The following is a 23,118-nucleotide window of genomic DNA, read 5'->3' as shown; positions in this document are numbered from 1 at the left end:
AGCAATCGCAGTAGCTTAGGATATATTACAATACTGCCTAAGTATGCAATTAGTACAACTTATAACACCAACAACAATAAACGGAACAGAATGTTTCAAAACTGAGACAGTAAATAATTATACGTTTTTTAATACTTATATATCTAATATTTTCTCTTTGAATAACATTTCTTGAAAATCAGCAACTCCTCCAAATTCCAAGAAGGGCATTCAAAATACTCACGAATAAAAAAAACACGCGTTACATATGTGCACAATAATTATTGGAAATCCTCGCTGAATCTGTCTATGTTCACTTGTCAATATCTTTCCAGTTTTGTTCAACAATTTCCGATTCTTCAGAATAGTTTGGCTTTGACAATTTCCTTCCACCAGTTCCACTAGAATGAAAGTTTATTTAGCTTCCTGATACCAAACTTAAATCACCCTAATCCTGTTCAAAACTTGTCGAGACTACCAAAGCCAATATCAAGCTACTTGAAGAGATCTGTAACTTCTCTCCCTTATTCTAAAATGGCACAACTTTGTTTACTGTAAATACAAAGAGCACACACACTTATACATACACACACACACACACACACACATATATAATATATATATATATATATATACATATACATATATATATACACATATATATAAACAGATACACACACATATATATATATATATATATATATATTATATATATAAAATCACAATACAGCCACACAACTTCCTGTGTATATATTTTCATACTACTCGTGTTAAACTTCAATTCGATGGGATGGTTTAGAATCAATATTCTTTCATTTACAAATCACAATCTACAAAGTACTAGCTTTCGAAGACATACATACATACATACACATATATGTAATATAAATATATATATATATATATATATATATATATATATATATATATATATATATATATATGGATATACATATATATATATATATATATATATATATATATATATATATATATATATATATATAAAATGTATCTTTGAGAGCGTACAGTATGCATTGTGGAAGTTTGTTGCTACAATCATCAGCAATTCAGCAGTTAAAGTATGAATATAGCAAAGAACATTCACCATGTCTTTTCTCATCTGCAAACCCCTTTTCACATGCCATTTGGTAACCCCTTAATGGTCAGCAGACCTAATACCGTTTCAACATTGCTAGGATAAAATCTTTATTTACAAAATTAAATACTCGCAACAAACAGTAGAATTCTTCGTAAAATTTACGCCGTGCACAATCCACGTCTCCGTTATCTTTCAAATTACTCTGAGTCATAAATCCTAGATACCCAAGGTTAGTTCCATACTGAATGTGTTGTCAGAATTAATTTTTTTTTCCTTGCTAGACCAAAATACCATGCATTTTACCTTTTCTTTGTTGAAATAAAACACTGAGTCAACAGCTGATCGGTGCACAGTCTCAATGACTGAATGCAAAATAACAGCAGAACAATACCATCAGCATAAGTTGTAATACTGTCATATATATTTCAAAGTTTGCAACCAGAGAAATTGCACTGAAACCCGAGTTCATATAGTTATCAAAAACATATTTGACACCTCCCTGTCTTACGCTAATAAAAATATAAAAGGATTTTGGCAACGAATTTTCAAATCTTACTTATACCTCTTAGTCACTATTCCAGAATTTGATAAAATTATTTAACATGTAAATAAGGCGTTTTGGGATCAATCAGCTTCTTTAATAGTATGTTATTATCAACACTGTTATAAACTTTCCTAATAGCAAGAAGGAACTTAGTTCCTTTCAATACCAGACAAGCTGTGGCGAAACAATTAGACCTAAAGCCATTGACGACAATGATTAAACGTTATGTATGAGTCAGTTCTTTTGAAGAGCAAATATTCAAACAATTTAAGACAGACTGGCGACAAAATGTCCCTTTTATCCTGTCTGAAGGCAGATAACCATGGGCAACACACACTGAAAATAACTGCTAACAATTCCAGAAAAGTCTGGTGAACATATCAAATAATTCGAATTTATACTATGAGTTTTGCTTATGTTCACGTATAAAACTTTTCTTCATTCAATTTACTTGTGCGTATATATATATATTATATATATATATATATATATATATATATATATATATATATATATATATATATATATATATATATATATATATATATATGAGACAGTGTGTGGTGAACTCACCGAATGTATTAAATATACAGGCAATGCCCATGCGCCGGTTATGAAAACATGTATATTTATTCTCTACAGGCTAAAGAAAAATAATCATAAAACAACTTACAAAAGAACAAGCTGCTCTAGAAAAGCCAGGCGTTGCACAGATTTAATATTTGTGCTAGTACGTATAACGCAGCAGTATATGGAATTTAAATATCCCATTCTGATGCCTTTCGCTGACTACGAGAAGGCATTTGACAGTGCCCTCAGACCAATATTTTGGAATGTTTTGCGTTACTATGGCATGGCCGTGAAATTATCTATGAACGCAGTAGATGCAAAGCTGATACTGATGGGTTCCTGTCAAATGAATTTAAAGTTAACAGTGCGGTCGTACAAGGGAATATTCATTCACCTTTGCTGTTGGTCCTTCTCACAGGTTTTGTAGTGAAAAAAGTTACCAGAAATGGAAGAGAATGTTTCATGGGAATAACGATTGGAAATTGACGACTTAAATATGCAGATGATGCTGTTTCAATCAGCAAAACACATCAAGATATAAAAACTTACTTCACAGCATGCATCACACAACTAGACAAATGAGACTCAAAATGCTCCAACTTATTTATAACTTGTGTGGTTCAGCTGGTAGCGCCCTTGTCTTTAACTTGAAAGACCTGGATTCGATCCGAATGTCAGTCAGAACTTCATTTCTGTTCCATACTTCACTTATATTAATTCAGAAGGGATAATTCGAATAAAATGCTATCAATAAGGTCGCTGCTGAGTCGGGAACTTAGGCAAAGCACGCTGGTATGTTAAGCCGAAAGCCTGCCCAGGTAAAAGTCTTAGGTACACTGGTACTAGGTTCCCACTACTTTTGTGAGCAATGTGGTTCACTTGGCAGCGTACTTGCATTTCAATTAAAGAACCTAGGTTCGATCCCGATGCGAGTCAAAACTTTATTTCTGTTTTACACGTAATTATGTTGATTACTTCTATATATATATAAATAGATAGATAAACAGATAGGATAAGTATGTAGTATGTGTGTGTATGTGTGTGTGTGTGTATGTATGTATGTATATATATATATATATATATATATATATATATATATATATATATATATATATATATATATATATATATATATAAAGATTAAGTCACAAATATCCCTTAACCTGAATTCACTATATCTTGGGAATAACTTAAAACCAAAGAGATGAGTGAATTTGGGATGACAAAAGTAACGCGCTTGAAATTAAAGTCTTGAGCAGACTTATATGAAAAAGGCAGAGAGGCCATTACCTGTGTAACCTTAAACAAAGTATAAATCACGCCCGAGACGGAAAAAAAAAAACTGGGAATATCTTCTCTAAGAACACTGGACAATAGCAGGTATTATTTTGAACGAGACGTGTGAAATAACTTGGTCAAATAAATTTCAGCAAAGGCAAATGATCAAAGCCTTCAAAATTAGTATTACAGGTTCTCTTTAACCTGTGCATCAACGTCCACAACTTCTCCCGTCATGTTCAGGCTTTGTAAGAATATGTACCAGATTATGCGACTGTTTGGGCGCGTGTGCGTATTGGCGCGTCTTCTATTGACTAAAGAAGTGCCTCCATTGTTTTCATCATGTCAACTGTGACATCCTGCACTTACAAAAGTCAATAATGGTGTAATTTTCTTCACACTTTTTTCATTTCTGTTTCTAAGGGTGCTCGCGTGGTTACATTTGGGGCAAGGGGATTTAAGTAAAAGTTAATTTGAAAAAAAAATAAATAAAATAAATAAAAGAATATCCTTTCTTCCAATGAATACATACGCCTTTATACAAAAGATAAACGTTCTGGGGAAAGGGCACACTAAGATTTAAATGCAACAGAACATGGAATTTCAGAAAAAGTGTAACTATTTCTAAACAAAGAAGTTCTAAGCATCCCGAGATTAAACGCCTTGATGTAGGAAATGATTATTCAGTGGATGCTTCGCCATGTAAGATTTCTCTTTTAACTAGAGAAAGTAAGATTCTTAGACTGAACTAACTTAAAAACTTTGAACTAATCAGTAGGGAACAACACCCATAATCAACAATATGATTTGAAAAAGGTTCCACTACATTTTTAAAACGGTACATATCTTTCAAGATGTCAAAATAAATATTACATTACTGGTACAACAATAGGATGAAACTAAAGCACATTGTGATCAAAGAAATGAATATAATATCAATGTAAGCCCACGTCTGTACACTCTGGACCCCACTCTGCACATGCTGTTCGAAGGAGATTCAAAATAGAAACTTCTCAAGATTATCCGACCGGATTACGTTGCTTAAACAAAACTTGTACGCCAACCTATCCAAAAATGCATCGGATTTCCCCAGTGTATTGTATACACCCTCGTGATAACCACGGAGGAAAATATCATAGCAATGCCCTTCGAGCAAACTGGACATAAACACAGAAAAAACAATTTCAACGTCTACCCCAGTTATATCCTTGTGTTATGTCTACATACAAAAACTCTTCTATTTCACCTATGATACTGTTTTTTTAAGAAACTGATATATATCGATTGCATGCAATCTTGTTCGAATACGTTTATATAATATCTGAAAAGAAAAAATTATGGTCGAAAGTAATTATTGCAAGACCTGACTTATCCGAAACTTCCAGAGATAAGTGTCCAAAACCTTTTCCACATATTTCAAACAACATGAAAAATATTTCTAAAGGAACCCATATCAACTAAATGTTTTATAAATTCTAATTTATATTAAGAAAAACTATTTGCCAATCAGAGATTTCATCAAGCTACTGAAAAAACCCTTTCTTTTCTTAGTTGATCAAAAATTTATATTCTTATCATCTCTCAATTCCTTTCATGCGTTTCTCTTTATCATCCTTCCCGGTTCTTTTGACCTCCCCGCCATTGGACAACTTCAGAGAAATAAACCATTAAAAACCTTATCACCTTTGATGTCTTTAATGTCGGGATCTTTTTGCAATCTCTTTCGTAGGGCTTGCAGTTAAACGGAACTTCGAACATTGAGAAAATCAAAGTTCACAAATAAAAATAGATACACAGTACAGGAATTTCCTTAATACACAAATTCAAGCTGTTCATATATAATATATATATATATATATATATATATATATATATATATATATATATATATATATATTGCAGAATATGGAACGATGAAACAAGTCTGAAAACAAGTGATAGGAAGTCACAGCTAAGGTATATATCAAAGTAAGGTGATCTGACTGAATGTATAAACTATATAGGTACTGCACTTAGAAGTGGTTTGTAATGAAAATATTCCTACGCTTATTCTCAATGAGCTGAAGAAACAAACTAATAAAATGCTTACATAAGAACAAGTTGGTTTCAGAAAAGTCGGGAGTCACACTCATCAAATATTTAGATTAATACATATTGTGTGGCAGTATATGGAACCTAAGAATCCCCTTCTGATGCATTTAGTTGATTGCCATAAGAGCTTTGATACCGCCCACAGACCAACACTATAGAAGGTCTTACGTTATTATGATATTCCCGTGAAATATATAAAGCTAGCACAAATTAATCATGAACGAAGCAGACGCATAGTTAATGTTGATGCTGTCTTGTCCAGCTGGTTAATTTACGAAATTTAGGTTGTCAAGACAAGCACTGGGCACTAATAGCCATTCAGCGATTACGACAGCGAAAAGAGGGAGTGGGTGGATAGCACGACTGAGAGATCCAGAAAATAGAGATGAAATACAAAGATTTAAAGGTGGAACTGGGAGAAAACCCCACATATGCACTAAGAAGTAATAGTTGGACAACAAGAATGAAGAAAGGAAGCGGTAATGAGAGAGAGAGAGAGAGAGAGAGAGAGAGAGAGAGAGAGAGAGAGAGAGAGAGAGAGAGAGAGAGTTAAATTGGGTATAGCTAGGGGCCGAAGGAACCATGCAATTCTTGAGACATTGGACTACAGCGTGCCATGTAAAGTGAAATGACGGCGCTACCCCACTGCAGTACGTGTGTGTCTTGTCAAATGAATTTGCAGTAAATAGTGCGGTACCAAAGGAAATATTATTTTGCTGTTTGCCCTTTCCATACATTTTATACTGAAAAAAGTGGCAGGAAATGGAAGAGAAGGCTTGGATGGGCATCACGACTGAAACTTGACAAACTTAAAAGATGCGGATGATGCTCTTTTAATCAGCAAAACACTACTTAATGCAATGCATAATGAGGCTCATGACGATATAACATTAGAATGGGTACTTCCACATATATCTAAGAACAAAGATATTAAGTATAGGATGTCTGGAGTTAGAATTAAGTGAGACTTAATAGGATAAACAGAGCAATGTATGGTATATGGAAATAGTGTTGCATACGAAAATAAGATTATAAACAAATCTAGTACGATTTGTATTGCTATACCGACAAGAATCATGGTAGGACAATAAATCTTTATCAAAACGATTTTGTGGATCTGAAAATAAAAAAAAAAATATATATATATATATATATATATATATATATATATATATATATATATATATATATATATATATATATATATATATATAATGAGGAGGTGGCAGGATAAAGTTAGAAACCATACAATAAGAAATTAAGAAGTTACATATGGAGAATAGCTGGTTTATGTGTGGCACCTAAAGAACGGTGAGACGCAGATCTTCTTGGATAAGAATTATGTGATTTGAGGCTTTAGATGAGTGGTGCTTTTTGGAACATAAAGCACAGGAGACACACGATTCGCGGAATTTCACAAAGGTTCTTGGGGTCCTAAGGCGTTGGAGACGATATATCAATATGTATGTGCGTATGTATGTATGTATACACACACACACACACATTGACACACACATATATATATATATATATATATATATATATATATATATATATATATATATATATATATACACATAAATGTGTCACTTTACCGTGGGAATAACTTTCTTTCAAAGGATTCTACCAGGTCCAACCCTGACCAGGTTTAAAATTTATGTCCTTTTGGGCAGGGAGTAGAGAAACTGTAGCCTTAAACGGTTACGTCAGCCATCTTGAGACCTTTGAGTTAAATCTGACTATGTTGTGCATAATCTTATTGAATTTAGGTTCCTTACTTAAAAACCTATATCAGATTTCGGACCACGTTAGCCAAGTCCTTTTGTTTGTAACAGGTGGTTTTATGTTTGAAAAATTTTCAATAATTTCACACATAACATTTGAAAGTAAACAAATGTCGTGTGTGAAATTTATGATTAACTATCCTAACCAAGTAATAAAACTTCACGCAACTAATGACAATGGGAAGTATTCCTTCAGCAGGTCTAACTGTTCATGCAAAAAAATATCAAATACAATTTCCGGGTACACTTACAGTAAATAACTTTGCTATCGTCTTCCAATGTGTCTGACTAAAGTGAATATCCAAAAACAAGGAAATTAGTCGCCAAGCCATTCAATTACCCTGTGGCGTTACATTCCGGCTCTCATTTCGCATGTCTTCTAAAACTAGTTATGGAGAGAGAGCGAGAGAGAGGATATCGAAATATTGCAAACCTTTTAACTTCAGTATGAAAGGGATACCCATACTTCAAAGTCGAACGTGGAGCTTTGGCACATGGATTTTTTCCCGTTTTTTTTTTACTTCATTCATCCCAGATGGCAATTTTTCCCAAGGCGGATGGACTTTGATCATCCAAAAGCACATCGGTTGGTGGCACTAACAGAAAAGTTCGTTCTCACATGATATTCGTCGACAATGTGAACGCTGACAAAAGCTAGGTAATACACTGAATCAAAAAGACTGAATAAAAAAAATTCTGGGAAATATAAAAGCTCTTTTATCGATGATGGAACTTCGTTCTCGAACGAACCTAATGAATTTGTCAGGTTCCCAAAAATTATGATGAATAAAAACCATAATAAACACACACACATATATATATAAAATCACATATATACTACGTATGTATGTATATATATATATATATATACATATATATATATATATATATATATATATATATATATATATATATATATATATAAAACACTTAGTAAAGTAAGAGTCTGACTGTTTCTGCCTATGCTAAATATTTATAAACAACGTATCAAGTAAATAAAAAATGTAGCAGCTATCCAGTTGCTGTGGTGGTTTACTGGTTTTCAAAAAACTGCTGTTTCTTCAGAATGGAAAACGAAAAGGCAACACTGGAGAATGGTATCTGCACCGAACAAAGTCGACAGCAAAGATAAGTTTATTACTATTGTATGTTGAACTGTCGTAACAACATCAAAGCCCAAAGTTATCGAACAGAGTTGTGAATGGTTACGAATGTGTGTGCGCGCGCGCGTGTACGCGTGTGAATGCTCATAGCGCCGGTTCCCTGAAAGTTATCTAACGATGGACACACTTCACCTTCTTCCACTTTTCAAAGGAAACTATCTTTATTCTATCCTTTTTCTCACCTTCAAGATAAAATCATTTATCTCACACAATGCGACCTTGAGCACTGAACTTTGAGATACTATTATTCTCTTCATTTCATTATATACCGATATTCTTAAGGGGCATACCATGAGGTAGACTCAACAACCATTTAAAGAACAGTGGGTTATGAGGTGCAAAAAAAGTAAAAATAAAAAGTCTAAAACAAAATATTAAATAAAAAAAAAAATACATATAAAACACATAAAAAAGTTAAATAATCAGCTGTATTGAATCAAAATATGCTTTAAAGCAGCCTTGCAGCTACTCAAGTTTTCCAGCTTCTGCTTCGATAACATTGTCGGGAGGGCACTTTCTTTTTTGCAGCAAAGTGAAAAGAAGTCCACAGCTATCAGGCAGTACTACTTCGTGACAACTACCAAGGAAAAGTTAGCTGACGCTCTCTCAGACAAGTAGCCCACACTACCAAACAGAGCTTCAGGTAACCATATAATAGTGGAAGTTACCTAATAAAACAGTGGTTATGAAGACAGATATAAAGGAAATCTTCCGACGAAGGAAAACCTCCAATCTGAGTACTTTTTTTTAACATATGAAGGTTCTGCGATACCACTGACATCTACAAAGGTCAGTACTACAACAGTGGTGGAACTAAAGATAAAAGCAGTTGGCTTCAGCATCACTACCTCCTTTGAGACATAAAGCCTAATAACCCATCAGAGAGAGTAGCAAGCTTTGCCAAATACAGTACTTTGAATCATTAAATACTGCTATAAGGGAGCCTTGACTAAGTAACGTCAAAATCACAGAATCATTAAGCACTTTACTCAAGACAGAGAATTAGGCAGTGTAACCAGGCATAAGATTGGCAAATCAATAGTCTTGTTTTGCAAGCTCGAGTCACATACACCACCAACTAAAACATTTATCAAGTTGATTTGGAGAGTTAAATCTTAACAATTTAACAATTACCTTCTCGGTGGCATACAAGAGATCATAGGACGCACCTCACTAGCTGTACAGTATATGACTCTGGCTTCAACTCCTAAATCAAACAATGCTCTCTTTTTAAGTTTCTATGTGGAAAACACTTTAACTCTTTTTCCACAGGTCTAACAAGCCACTAACGCCAGATATGCCTCATGACATCAGCTTTTAATCTTTCTTTGTCTGTTGCAGTTATTACTCATGATATACGACACACATCAAAACCAACGAATGAAAATAAATGAAAAATCACCACATTTAAATGCCAAAAAAGTTTTATATTCCAAGTTTTTGACAAAAATATAACCTACACACACACACAAAATATACATACATATATATATATATATATATATATATATATATATATATATACAGTAATATATATATATACAGTATATATATATGTATATATATATATATATATATATATATATATATATATATATATATATATATATATATATATAATGACCACGATGTGGAGATAAGAAGGTAGAGAATGGAATATATAATAATAATTGCTGAGAATAAGGAAATGAAAACTAAGTCTTAATATCCAGGAAGCGCGAGAATGCGTTCAGAATAGTGGTAAATGATGCAGTATGTGTGAGTGGCTTTGACATCCTTCTGGTGTTTCTTTTTTTTTCAGGTTTATGAAGCTGCGATTGCTGTGAGAGTTTTCCTTACAAGGGGTTGATCCCCGATTCAGAATAGGTTTTATTTCTTTTGCTTTGCTGATACCCTCGTTTTAGTGGATATACGTTAATCTTTATACATACATGCATACATACATACATATACATACATACATACACACACACACACACACACACACACACACACACACTATATATATATATATATATATATATATATATATATATATATATATATATATATATATATATATATATATGAAAGATAAAGGCCCATAAAAATCTATTTATATACGTTGCAATCCATATATTTCTAAACACTTCCTTCTGTGTCCCTGAACAATGTTTGAAATATATGGTTGCAACTTATAAATAGTGTTTTATGGGCCTTTTATCTTCATATCATACTGTTGTATTACAGTAAAAGACATTAAAATACATACACAATTCCAAATTTTACACTTTCTTTTGGGGTGCTTCATACAATAATGTAACCATTCTCTTTCACTAAGCAATGGACTACCGTGTTACCTAAGAAGTTAGACGGATCTCGTCATCCGAAGAAGCACTACCTTTTCTACCTAAACTGAAACCATTTTTAAAAACCATTGCAAATCTTTTTTTCTCTTAGTACAGTCTGATGGCAAAATAACCTTCACTTCATTTGGGAAAACAAAAACAGTTAGACCTCTCACAGCAACCTATCCTCAGGTAGTTTGTTTTGAGCTTCCCTTGAAACCTGGCTGCTAGTAATTTTAATACCTTGAACAAAGAGTTCAGGATTAAAGCTTGAATTTCAGGTGTGGTGAATTTCATCTTAAGACCTTGAAGCAATCTACTAACAAAATTATCCCTGTACTTATAACTTCCTACCTTCCTCAGCTGATATGTTCTTTGACCAAAGGCAAAAGATCTTATTTACAAGATTCCTAAGAATCAACATAAAATTATAAAAATTTGGAAATTATATTAGTAATGCATACAATAAATATTATGAGAACATTTCTCACCTCAGTGTGAAAATCAAGTCTCCTATACATAAATAAGCCAAAAATCCCTCTCTTCAACAAATCTGACCTCAATTCCAGTCTTGTTTATGATCATACGTCATCCATCAGCCTCCTAATCAGAGTATTTAGGGGTAAAGTAAACCATTTTGCCCATCTCAGCAACCTACGATTCATAATATATGCATCTCTTTGTTCCAATCATCTTGTAATTTAGCGGGTTCACATCATCTATGAATGGAGGACCATTTGACAGCTTCCTTATTACTTCCACTGTAGAGCAACGGCTATACGCAAACAAATGTTCCGTGGATACACACACAAATACGATGTTTAATCAAATGTATTCTTGAGCATGTATACACACAACAGCAAACAAAAAACGACTTAGGGAATCACAAAATTCAAGTTGCTTGCTAACCTTAATACAATACTGTACCAACCCTCATAAATGAAGATAAATATTCGGTTTTTGTCAAACTAATATAACAACTCTAATCTATACTTTAATACCCACTTACGAATTTCACTAATTTCTCATCGTCCAATTCAGAAAATCTGGCTTTGAGTCGGGGAAGGTAACTCACCCTGGTGCTATCTTAGAGAGACCTGTCGTTCCAGCATATATAATAGTACACTTCAACAATTAACACGAAACACCCTTGCGGCACAAAGTTGAAAGATGTGCAAATTTTCGCTTGAAAGATGAATCGATTCACATTAATATCACCTTACGTACTAATATACTCGCTTGTCATAAGAAAAGCCAACTCCCACATAATATTCTAAAAGTTTCTTGAAAACGAGACTCCATCGGAAACAGTATAAAAGAATTACGTGTAATTTTCTAGGTTTAAACTACTTTTATAGCTTCTTTAAGAAGTCAACAATTTAATAAATTACGAGTGCGTGGAATTACTGGCAAACAACTTTTTTTTATATTCTTCTAAATACAACAGCACCTGAAGTACGTGAAAAACGCCCATTATGACCCCCAAACATTTTGCTTGCAAATTCAATGGAATGTCAGGAATATGAAAAGTTTATTACAAAAACTTAACAATGATACGCCCAAATAACTATCATTCGGAGGCGACTTAATCTTTTTGATTACCATTTTTAAGCCTCCTCCCCCTCTTTTAAACAGGATTTCACATAGCAATGAGGCGCACTAAAACAAAAGGTGTGTAATGAAAGGAATTCCCAGGGTAAGGCCTAATCATGGCCGAATTCAGCAATAATTGGTGGTGATTTTCAGTTCGACAGAGAGCTATTTCCCTCGGGGCCAAGAGTGGTGACTGTTGACAGCATTCTACCTGGCCCTCCTACGATGAACTTGTTTGAAGGGCTCGGTGGAATGGGAGGGACGGAGTGTAAAGGGAAAATAGGTTTTTGTGGAAACAGAAGACATTGAGAAAACATTTTAAAAAATCACAACTACAACATAGTAGTAAATATGAACATATGGAAACAAAATGGACAACAACTATAGCAAAACTGAAAATAATAATAAACCTATTTATTGATCGATTCTTTTCGAGACGTGAATATTTACAGATGGCAAATAATTAAAAAATTATTATACTTCACTATTTTAACTGGAGATTAATTAAAATAACGAAATACCAAATATAACTGCAAACCAAAAGTAAAACACAAATTCAACCCTTGTAAACAAAAGCAGCAACGTGCAAGACCAGCTGAAGAAGAGAAAGAAGAAAACAGCGTCAGTAGCAATTAGAGTCCATATGCTAATGAGGATGTTTTTTATCCCGCTCTCTATTGAGATCTTGGGTAACCGTCTGCACTTCTAGGAATTAGATTATAAAGAATCCAGAGATTCGCAGAATTAAGAAACAGGAAGAAAAATATAATAGCTAAAGGACGATACACATCAATCCCTGCTATTGATTGCAAATACAGCATACATAACTCCTACAAAATTACAGAAACAAAGCGTACATCCACCTATGCCAATCCTCATTAACATGTACTTTTACCCAACGTAACAAGTTCTGAATCGGACATGTTGCATGCAGAAAACGTCCGTCACAATTCACTGGTGGAGGTAATATTTCAAAAATTGTTTAACAAATCTACGGCCAGAATTCCATTTTATAAATGCTGCAACTATTAACAACGATATGGTTTCCGTGGCAACCGCGCCACATCCTAATCGATGTCCACCAAACGGAAATTAGGTGGCAAAATCAAAGGTAAACAGAATTTTTAAACAAAAGCAAAACAAATAACTTTACAAAAACATTCAACATCAAAATCTAAACACTCTGAGGATCACATAAACTAAAGCAAAGACGTACAAATACAAGAATGGTCAGACACCTATACGAAAACCGGTCTCAACGGTCAAATCATTAGCTTGTGAGACTTGATTTTCGCTTTAAAATTGACACAGACGTTACCTCGATTAATGTGACGGATATTCGTCACAAAACAAATCATTCAGGGAAGAGACGACATATTTTAAAGCTGAATTCGCCAAGGAATTCGTTACGCAAAGAAGGAAAAAAATCTCTTTGGGTCTTAACTCCCGAGCTGAAAAACTTACTCCACAGAGTAAACAACAACGCCCTTGGTACTGAGTCAAACACCAAAGGACACAATACCTCGCCTTCCTCATGACTGACTATCAAAGGCAAAACGTTTTCATATCGAGAACAAAAATGATGCAAAGCGACCTCCTCCAAGCACACGAGTCAGGTGACTAGAAAATGAGAAAGTCAACATGAGTCTTCAAATATTTCTGATTTCTAACACGAGGTGATAGCTTTGGAATAAAATGGTACGCCACTTATTAGCAGCTGTAATAAAAAAAACGAGTTTAAAAGGATCTAGCCATTGTCATGGAAATTCTCTCTCTCTCTCTCTCTCTCTCTCTCTCTCTCTCTCTCTCTCTCTCTCTCTTTCTGATGTATGTGTGTATTCATACATGTACATATATACGTATATATGTATATATATATATGTATGTGCATATATAAACACATAACAGGTGAAAAAATGGAGACTGGGCGTAGGGCCTCACCGCTTTCGACTTAATTTCAAAGTCATTAACGAAAAACTGATGCATAAAGGTAGAAATTAAATATATACGATAGGGGAACAATACGGACAAACATACCAATCATTGGACACTAAAGCTCCACACCTGACAGGCGTCAAAGGTGGGTAGGGCACGAAATTCATTAGAGCTAGGCCCCGGTAATAGTTTACAAATAAAATTTCTCTACATACATATCTACTACCGTTCTTAATATTTAAACATTTTACATAATTCTTTTGAAATTATAGGATTAGGTTTATAGATGCCTTTACTGATATGCATGTTATGACCATAATTTTCTTTTAGAAAGAAAATTATTATATATATATATATATATATATATATATATATATATATATATATATATATATATATATATATATATATTTATATATATATATATATATATATATATCTCACCAGGAAGCATGGGGAAAGGCGTCGTACTCGGGTACATTTATTTGCTAACGTTCCACGATTCATAATCCGCATCCTCAAAATATAATAAAGATACAAACGAACTTAAACCAAGCACTGCATAATCCATTAAATTATAATATTTAATCAAATTTAATGAACATCAACATGTAAAAGCTTAAAAATACTTATAACATCTTAAAACAGGAAATTATACTAAACATTAAAAATATGTACAAAATATCTATAAGATTCTAAAAACAGTAAAAATATTTAAAAATATTTAAAACATTTAAAACACTAAAAATTTTTATGGCTATTCTGTACCTTATCCTCGCAAAAGGACAGGCAGTGACTGAGAGTTTCGTAAAAACAAACAACGCACCTTAGGCAATAAACAACTGTACAGAGGAGGATTGCATATTTAAAGACGGAACTTTTTTTTTATCATAAGGGACTCCAAGATTGTTAGGTCGTTTTCATTATGTACTTGACCTATAATTGCAAAGTCCTTATCTTCAATGTATACTTTGCATGACCTAGAATGGTTCCTAATATTTGACTGTTCGGACGATAATCTACTGCCCGTTCTAAAACTTACGCCCCTGGAATCTATTCTCACCTTGAGTAGCCCTCTTCGTACAACCCACATAAGTCCCGTGATCACATCTCAGGCACGTATATTTATAAATAACATTAGATTTTAGAAGAGGACTAAGGCGGTCTTTCATTCTGAACAGGGGATCCGATCGTTAATGGATTTTGGAACTATTTTTAGAGTTTAGGGCCAAAATTCTTTTGAATTATTGTCAGGAACTTTCCTGAAAAGGTCGTCATGTAAAAAGGAAGCTGGCAAACATTTTCAATTTTGATGCTGTCGAAACTGATTGAGACCTCCATGAACCTGGCATTTAGCATTTTAAACAATGGTTGTCTGACAGTTATTTTAGATACTGGGAAGAAAATTTCCTCATTAAAGTAAACCAATTAGAGGTATGAAGCCCTGTGGAGGAGGGTGGAGATAGTGTTGAGTTTAAAAACTATAACAAGAACTATAAAAATTGATACTAACCCAGTAAAAGTCTTTTCTAAAACTACAGTGTAGAAGCCTTGTTCATTCCTGGACACTAAAACATCTAGAAAGGGGAAGCTTGTTATTTTCTTCTTCATCAAGTGTAAATCTGATATTAGTGTAAGGTATTGACAAATTCTGAGAACTGTTCTGCAGGAGCAGTTCTCAGAATTTGTCAATACCTTACACCCCAATATCAGATTTACAATTTGATGAAATAAAGAAAACAACAAGCTCCCTTTCTAGATGTTTTAGTGTCCAGGAATGACAAGGCTTACACTGTGGTTTTTAGAAAAAGACTTACTAGGATTAGTATCACCTTTATTCTTGTTTTTATAGTTTTAAACTCAACACTATCTCAACTCTCCTCCACAGGGCCTTCTCTCATACCTCTAATTGGTTTACTTTAATGAGGAAATTAACTTTCTTTCCCAGTATCTTAAAAATAACTGCTTTCCAGACAAACTATTGTTTAAAATGCTAAATGCTAGGTTCATGGAGGTACCATCAGTTTCGACAGCACCAAAATTGAAAATGTTTGCCAGCTTCCTTTTTACATGACGACCTTTTCAGGAAAAAGTTCCTGACAATAATTCAAAAAGAATTCCCGGCCCTAAACCTTAAAATAGTTCCAAAAATCCATTAACGATCGGATCCCCTGTTCAGAATGAAAGACCGCCTTAGTCCTCTTCTAAAATCTAATGTTATTTATAATATACGTGCCTGAGATGTGATCACGGGACTTATGTGGGTTGTACGAAGAGGCTACCAAGGTGAGAATAGATTCTCACAGGGGCGTAAGTTTTAGAACGGGCAGTAGATTATCAAATCCCTGAACAGTCAAATATTAGAACCATTCTAGGTCATGCAAAGCATACATTGAAGATAAGGACTTTGCAATTATAGGTCAAGTACATAATGAAAACGACCTAACAATCTTGGAGTCCCTTATGATAAAAAAGATAGTTCCGTCTTTAAATATGCAACCTCCTCTGTACAGTTGTTTATTGCCTAAGGTGCGTTGTTTGTTTTTACGAAACTCTCAGTCACTGCCTGTCCTTTTGCGAGGATAAGGTACAGAATAGCCATAAATTTTTTAGTGTTTTAAATGTTTTAAATATTTTAAATATTTTTACTGTTTTAGAATCTTATAGATATTTTGTATATTTTTAATGTTTAGTATATTTCCTGTTTTAAGATGTTCATAAATTATTTTCAAGCTTTCTACATGCTGATGTTCAATGATTAAATATTATGTAACAATGGATTATGCAGTGCTTGGTTTAAGTTCGTTGTATCTTTATTATAGCCTTGAGGATGCGATTATGAATCGTGAAACGTTGGCAAAATAATGTACCTGAGTACGACGCCTTTCCCCATGCTTCCTAGTGAGATGTACCTAGAGCTGCAGCTCCACTTCAAGATATATATATATATATTTGTATATATATGTATGTATGTATGTATATATATATTAGTATATATATATATATATATATATATATATATATATATATATATATATATATATATATAAAGAATTAAATAAGAACCAGTTAGACAATGTGAACAGTGGTTTCAATGGAAAAGTGAAAAACCTGTTAAAAGTTAACGATGTTGTGTGTGACTTCTCCATTGCTGCCGTATATGTATGGTAAAAAAAAACACACAAAAACAAACTTTCCTGCCAGGCCAATTATCAGCTCAGTTAGTTCCTCTTACAATCTGGCAAGTACCTAGTATCTATCCTCAACCCATTGGTAGGTATTGTACTATCTCAAATGCCAATATACACACACATATTATATATATATGTATATATATATATATATATATATATATATATATATATATATATACATATACATTACACATATATAATACACATACATATATATATTTCATATAAATACATATAATGATTATACTCGCATTAACACGTGATTAGTTTATCAAACATCACCACAGGTGAAAAGTAAGAGATTGGGCGTAGGTCCTGACCCGCTTCGACTTTATTTCTAGGTCATTTAATGAGACTGATATGTGATACTAACATGTACAAAAATTCCACAGGTGAACACTGGAATTTTTTTCTATGTTAGTGAGAAAATTATACAATCAGGTGGGCAGGGAAAACAAAGATGGCTTATTCTAATAATGCACTGGAAAGGAACATAACTGAGTCTACTTTTAAAAAACTAGACTCGAATAATTATAAAACTAGACTCAATGATATTCCTTTCCAATATGGACCCAGTAATAAAGTTTTAAAGCAGCATTGCTCACTATGAATGGCATGTATAACCCAGTTATAAATTCTAGTAGTACGAAAACAAAATTTTACAATTATTTAGTTCATATTTACTTACGTCGCAATATTTTTCCACAGCCCTCTAGCTACACCAATGGATACCAGGAAGTCTGAAGCCATTCCTTCGAAGAGCTGAAGCAACTGGAACACCAGGCTATTTTGAACAATGACGGCAATTTCTACTCCACATCAGTCGACACAAACATTCCGAAAACTGAATATAATACACCCACCACAGACACACACATCTCCCCTAAGAGCACTCACACGCAAAGGATAAACAAAGAGACAAAATCCCATATTCAGGACATGAACTCTCATCTTTCGGAGCCCACTCAAGACGGGTATGTGAAGCCTTTGCAAGTTCATCACTTACCTCTGTATCAACATGATCCTTACACAGCCACACATAATTCTCTTACCCACGGCTACAGCCGTCCAGCGCACACATACTCTCACTCTGTTCTTCGGCACGTCAGGCCTGGCCTTTCCGGAAGTCAAAATACATCAGGATTTCAAAACGACCACCCAAACACTGTCACTCAGGTAAGGCAGCAAGATTTATTTACGATATTTGATTCACTATAAATATATTTTGCTATTATTACTTGAACGACCGGTTCATTAGTCACTCTTGTTAAATCGTGTCCTTCATCTCTGCTGTTAGGAAATTAACTTTCAACAATTTCTTTAATAAGATGATAACTTTACAAATGTTTTAAAAGAAAAAAGGCCTAACTGTAACAACAGTAGTGTACTAAAAAAAAATCCTAACGACAGTTTGTTAACGTATATAAATTAAGTAAATATATGACCCTCATGTGTTTTTATATTGCTTTAATGATGACATGCATACATATTTATAAAACATTCACAGATACGAAAAGGTACCTCAAAAGAGTTTTCCTAAAAAGAAAAAAACTAAAAGCAAAAATCTTGTACGTGACGGTGCGTCATTTACAAACCTATTCACTGCCTCTTTCGATTCCTGCTGTCGAAGTTCCTCACCCTTATGGCTTACCTACACTCGGTCAATCCACACAACCTCGTGTTTAACGTTTAATTTAGAGATGAACACGTTTAAGGGAGAAAAAGCGACAAACCTTTGCAAAGTAGCCTAACCTGCCTGCTATCTTGTAAGGAAATCCCAAAGAGGAAAACGAGAAGCCACCACCTCAGAATATCAACAATGGCACCCGCAAAGCATGTCGTCAGTACACCTGAATATTGTTGATATATACAAATGGTGTACTTTATGCGTTACACGTTTACTATTTTCTCCAGAACTTGGAATCACTTTTTAAGTACCTACCTTTATATTTGCCTTAGCCATTCTTGTCAGCTTGACTGATTCAATAAAACGACGTGGTATCACAACTATCTCGGCCATCAACGCATGCAGGACATTATTTTTCTGAAATGCAAAGCCCAATGGCACTATGACCACTGTGCCTTGCCAGCCTAGTGCTGAAGAATGCGATAAAAATAACCGGGGAAGAAAAATGGCATATCTCTGAAGGTGCCGATAAACCCGCCAATGGAAGGATGAAGTCTAAAAGTTGGGGAAAAGGATGCAAAAGAAAGTTTTTACAAAAAAGGAAACATGCTACATTTCCCGATGACCTCACCAACATTACGTGCCATAGGATCAAGGTTTTGATTATAAAAGCAACAGCAACTCCACGGAAAATCAGGGAGAAAACCTCATATGTCAGCCAGCCTCGATCTCCCACGCTGGCTTTGTGTGAATGCAATCGATTGGAAAGAAAGTAGAATGAAATGGTGAAGGAGAAATAAATGTTAGGATTAAGAATATTGGATGCATATTCATGATGATCAGGTACATGTGTTGGTTGACTGAACTAATTCGTTTAAAAAAATAGAAGTTTTCTCATGTACACAAGTCACTGACATAAGACTTCAGAACATAAGAAATAAAATGTAGAAATTCAATACGAAAAAAGTAAAAAAAAAAAAAAATACATACGTGAATATAATTTTCAAAAGGCTGAGTGCAAGGAAGCATAGGCAGTAAAAGAGTGTAAGGAAAAGCGACTTTTTCAGAACGAACATACAGCTGTTAAAATTAAAGTACTAAAGACACGGTTTCGAGATGTGTCGTAATATCTCGAATTTGTGGTCTATCATATTCATTATAATCTACCACTGAGCTTTTGCCATTACAAACGGCCATTAAAACTTGCCAGTCATATTTTCAAAGGGCTGTTAGGGTTAAATTATAAACCTATTTCAAATCACCGACTCGATACGAAAAATACCAAGAAGAAAAACATCCAAATTTATTTCTTTAGCAAGTTTTGTAACTGAGTACAGTACCTCTACTCGATACAAATTGCATTTAAATTGACTGAAAGGTATTTTGACATTCTATGCAAACGCTAAAGAAAAGTTATTTTCGTACCAAGCTACAAGTATATTCTTGCAGTCTTTGGCATTACAGTTTCACGCATGTAATTAACAGAATTATAAAATATAACTTGAAAATTATATATTGATGATTTGCCTTCTCAACATCAACATTACGTAAAACGTTGCATATCAACTAAAGAATTACAGCAAATATCTTTCAACTGTGTGACTTGCGCATGTGCGACTAAAAAAAGAGGAAAAAAATAGAAATGGGATGAAGAGAGTCCAGTAAAAGTGAAATAGCTAAAATCGATGGCCGATAGCAACAACCCACTTCCATTCCTGCAATAAAGGGGGAACAACGTTCTCATTTGTCGGCTGCTACCTATTATTTTTCCTCTAAGAAGGACGAAGTCGTGTCCCAGTTGAAGAGTGATAGAGAAAAAAGGAACGGGAGGCCGAAAAGAAGAAATACCTACCCCTTTAAAACTTTACAAGACAAATGGCTAAAAATGTTATAAAACACGCAATATACGCACTGTCATCCTCTTATGTTAATACCATCGATCAGATATCTTGACATACAAAAAAAAAAAAAAAAAAAAGTCAGCCATTTCAAGGTGGAGCGACGATTCGAAAAATGTTTTGATAGTCCACATTGCATATTCGTCGGATTCAATATTCAGCAAAGAATAAAATAAAATAAAACATTTGTGAATGGACATATGCTAAGAGTATTTAAGTTTTAAGTCGGTGCGGAACGTTCTACTAACCGTATATCAAACCCCTTAAGGATGTCGACATTAACTGACCAAATAAAAGTTTCCACTTGGGAACCTGATGTCAAAACGGGCTTTGGCTTATTTTGCCGATAAGCAGCACCACTGGAATGGGAGACCTCAAATATAACAGCAAAATACAAAATATTCTATATCTACTCTTAAATATTGACAAAGCTGATACCTTGAAACTCACATAGCTGAGAGACTTGTATGTCTTGCTGTACATGGTCAGAGGCTCGTCGAACGTAAACTTCTCATTTCATTGTCTGTTGCACTAGCCATCACACAAGAAAATTGTCTTTTGCACTACCCATCACATAGAAAAACTGTCTGCTGCACTACCCGCCACACAGAAAAATTGTCTGTTGCACTGCCCGTCACAGCGAAAAAGTCTGTTGCACTACCCATCACATAGAAAAACGGTCTGCTGCACTACCCGTCACAGAGAAAAATTGTCTTTTGCACTACCCATCACACAGAAAAACGGTCTGTTTCACTATCCATCACATAGAAAAATTGTCTTTTGCACTACCCATCACATGAAAAAACGGTCTGCACTATCCACACATACCCAATCTTTTGCACTACCCATCCTACAAACATTTTCTGTTGCACTGCCCATCACGGAGAAACATTTTCTGTTGCACTACCCATCACAGCAAAGTAAGTGTGCACTACTCATCAGAGAAAAATGATCTGTTGCACTACCCATCACGGAGAAAAATTCTGTTGCATTACGCATCAAAGAGAAAAATTCGGTTGAATTACCCATCACGGAGAAAAATTCTGTTGCACTACCCATTCCGGAGAAAAATTCTGTTGCATTACCCATCACGGAGAAAAATTCTGTTGCATTACCCATCACGGAGAAAAATTCTGTTGCACTATCCATTACGGAGAAATATTTTGTTGCACTATCCATCACGTAGAAAAATTCTGTTGCACTACCAATCACAGAATAATTGGCTGTTGCACGATCCTTCACTGAGAAAGGTTTCAATATACAAACATATATATGTGTGAGAACGATGTTCCTTATTCTTACCTGTTCAAATATAGAGGTACATATGAGTCCGACTCATATAAAACTACAAAACATCATATACATATAAAGCCACTCACTTACCTTTAATACGGACAGCCTTCACATCAAATTCTAGATATGTTCATTTCTGAAATGACAAAAATAAACTTTTAAAATGATAACAGCTAGCCAAACGTCCATCTATTCATAATATTCATTAGGAAATACAACAAAAATCACAGCTAGTTAAGTCAAAGAAAAACCAAAAAGATAATCGAAAAAAAATCCTATTCAGAACAAAATGCACATCCTTATATAATGAAAAATAACGCATGTCAAAGTTACGACGACTGCAGCTGGAATAAACAAAAAGCTTAAACATTAATCTGCTACAAAATCATAAGTCCATTGGTATAACCAAGTCTACAAGAAACAGCAGTAGTATCGGTACCGAATTATACATTCCTTTTTTTTTTAACTTTATCCTGAAATCCCATTCTGATATCATAACAATCAACATCAAAAGAATTTATCTATGATGTAACAAAGGGTAAGGAGCAGAAAAACTGTTAGGACCAAGCTACTGATATCGAGGTTAACATTTATAATGATTTTCCCGATCTGCAATATTATGCAAAAAGTAACATTAAACTCTGAAGGTCACGTTGTTTGCATCTGGCTCTTCAAGCTATTAAAGCGTAGCGATATGTACAAATAGCATGAGCACTAAAATTTTCCAAATATTCTTATCT

The 23,118-nt window shown here is 34.1% G+C and overlaps 2 protein-coding genes across 2 annotated transcripts in view; one reads left to right on the top strand and one right to left on the bottom strand.

Moving 5' to 3' along the window:
* Window positions 1-23,118, bottom strand: part of LOC136835369 (broad-complex core protein isoforms 1/2/3/4/5-like) — a 946,407-nt gene that overhangs the window by 786,258 nt on the left and 137,031 nt on the right. Inside the window, exon 3 of the mRNA XM_067098824.1 lies at window positions 22,469-22,514. The gene's annotated coding sequence lies outside the window, so the exon portion shown is untranslated. The remainder of the gene's footprint in view (window positions 1-22,468; window positions 22,515-23,118) is intronic.
* Window positions 1-23,118, top strand: part of LOC136835372 (gamma-aminobutyric acid receptor subunit alpha-2) — a 233,899-nt gene that overhangs the window by 91,634 nt on the left and 119,147 nt on the right. Inside the window, exon 2 of the mRNA XM_067098832.1 lies at window positions 18,269-18,736. Within this exon, the coding sequence (XP_066954933.1) occupies window positions 18,500-18,736 (237 nt within the window). The 5' untranslated portion in view covers window positions 18,269-18,499. The remainder of the gene's footprint in view (window positions 1-18,268; window positions 18,737-23,118) is intronic.

The sequence above is a fragment of the Macrobrachium rosenbergii genome, chromosome 55 (assembly GCF_040412425.1).
Source record: "Macrobrachium rosenbergii isolate ZJJX-2024 chromosome 55, ASM4041242v1, whole genome shotgun sequence".
NCBI lineage: Eukaryota > Metazoa > Arthropoda > Malacostraca > Decapoda > Palaemonidae > Macrobrachium > Macrobrachium rosenbergii.
Note: the sequence above shows the minus strand (reverse complement) of the source record. Positions and strands in the feature narration are given on the sequence as shown.